The sequence below is a fragment of the Geotrypetes seraphini genome, chromosome 6 (genome assembly GCF_902459505.1).
Source record: "Geotrypetes seraphini chromosome 6, aGeoSer1.1, whole genome shotgun sequence".
Taxonomy (NCBI): domain Eukaryota; kingdom Metazoa; phylum Chordata; class Amphibia; order Gymnophiona; family Dermophiidae; genus Geotrypetes; species Geotrypetes seraphini.
In genome coordinates, this window is record NC_047089.1 from 8,824,136 (window position 1) to 8,826,202 (window position 2,067).

Consider the following 2,067-nt stretch of genomic DNA (forward strand, 5'->3'; position numbering starts at 1 on the left):
TTGTAGGGAGACCCCTATCTCTTTAGATGAATCCAGCTCCTGGTGGATAGAATCAGTGACTGCAAATACCCCACTGCTTAGGGATGAAAGTTGAAAACCAGGACTGGCCATGAAAGTCTCCTTCCTGCAACTGGGTAACTTGCAGCTCTGCCTGAGACAGTGAAGATGAGCAGGAGATAGTGGGAGGGATCCAGGAGGGGGGATGCAGAGCTTGCTTTCAATAAAGTGCTTGCAGCTTACACAGCCGCTTCAGTGAAAATCAATGAGCGACGAAGCTGCGGTGGGAAGACAGAGCAGTAAAACCACAGGGCGCAGACCTGAGAAAAGCACTCCACCCCTCCTCCAATACATCCAAGGCAGGGCGGGAGGGGAGAAGGTGGATCTTTTAAGCTGAAAGTGAGCTGGGGGAAAAGCCATCTAAGCTGCCCAGAGAAAGAGAAAGTGGAGGAAAAAAGAGTGAGTTCCTGCCATGCTGGGCGTCTCAGGTCGGAGAATGGAAGGAGCACCCCCTCTTCCATGAACAGGGACCACGCAAGGACATCTTGGAAAACTCTTTGCCTCGCCCCAGGCATGAGAGGGAGGGAGCCGCCTTGCTCTAGCAGGGCGCCTGGGCTGTTCCGGCTGCTTTCCACCGAAGTCATGTTGCTCTTCTTGTTGAGAGCCACTGGGGCGCTGGGACCGGCGGGGGGCTCCCACACCTGCCCCCCGACCTGCAACTGCTCAGCCGAGACGGGGCTTGTGAAGTGCAGCGAGTCAACTCTACAGCAGATTCCCCGGGACCTTCCCTTCGGGGTGCAGAACCTCACCGTCGTGGGAAGCGATTTGCAGGTTCTGAGCGCCACCTCCTTTCGGGGGAAGGGCGGCAACTCCACCTGGGCCACGCTGACCACCCTCATCCTGAGCAACGATCGCATTCATACGGTAGAAGATCGGGCTTTCTGGGATCTCTTCGCCCTAACGACCTTGGACTTGAGCCACAACCCCCTGGCGACTATCGCCCGCAACGCCTTCCTAGGTTGTCCGCTGCTCCGGACCTTGAAACTGAACGGTGTCCTGGGGCCAGAGGGCGCAGCCAGCGTGGAGCAGCTGCTCGTGGCCACTGCCCTGCCCAGAAGCCTGCGGCAGCTTGAACTGACTGGCAACAGGCTAATCACTCTGCCCGCAGCTCTGTTGGACCGACTGCCTGATCTTCAGGTGCTTGACTTACGCCACAACTCACTGGCCACCCTCCCCGAGGCAGCAGTGGCCACCTTGGCTCAACGGGGGAGGCCACAGCTCTATTTGGACCCCAACCCTTTTGTGTGCGAGTGCCAGCTGCAGCCGCTGCTGGCTTGGCTGGCAAACGCCTCACAGATGCAGGTGGCCGATGCTGATAACCTCCGCTGTGCCGCCCCAGCCACCTTGAATGGTTCCTTTTTGCTACAGTTGCAAGCCTCGGAGGTGGGGTGCAGCCACCAGGACTTGCAGACCGCCTCCTATGTCTTCTTCAGCATTGTCCTGGCCCTGATTGGGGTCACCTTCCTCACGGTGCTGTACCTGAACCGGCGGGGCATCAAGAGGTGGCTGAACAACCTGCGGGAGGCCTGCCGGGACCAGATGGAAGGCTACCACTACCGCTATGAGCAGGACGCTGACCCTCGGCGAGTGTCCGCCGCTGATGGCGTATGAAGCACAATCCGGAAAACTGCACGCCTGCGCTATTTCACGGGCTCATCCGCTAAGGGGTTATAAGGTATATACCACAGCATGGGGGGGAGGGGGTTGGCATGGAAATCACCAAGCAGAAGAGGTGCCCATTTATGGACTGAGCACCTATGATTGGGGGGGAAGGGGAGGGGTGGTCAACTAAGCCACCTTATGCACTAAACTCACTTGCCGGAGGTAAGGGGGAGGTTTGAACATTTTCTCACTTAGACGCTTGGCTCCTTCGGCTCCTGTAGGACGCTTCCCTTCACTTGGGACGACATCTCTCTCCTCTAGTGTCCTCTGATCCCAAGCTTGCTTTATTATTAGTGGACCACAACTTTGTTCTAACTGGCACAGCTTCATAAAGGAGAGGAATTGAGA

At 57.3% G+C, this 2,067-nt stretch overlaps 1 protein-coding gene across 1 annotated transcript; it reads left to right on the top strand.

The window, feature by feature from the left end:
- Positions 1-639: 639 nt before the first annotated feature.
- On the top strand, positions 640-1,668 carry TPBGL (trophoblast glycoprotein like). Its single transcript, XM_033948561.1, has one exon. It carries the CDS (start codon positions 640-642, stop codon positions 1,666-1,668), a length of 1,029 nt encoding a protein of 342 aa, XP_033804452.1.
- The last annotated feature ends 399 nt before the right edge of the window (positions 1,669-2,067 follow it).

What these genes read in the sequence shown, in the direction of transcription:
- TPBGL (XM_033948561.1), top strand. Translation starts at nt 640, where the DNA reads ATGTTGCTCTTCTTGTTGAGAGCCACTGGGGCGCTGGGACCGGCGGGG.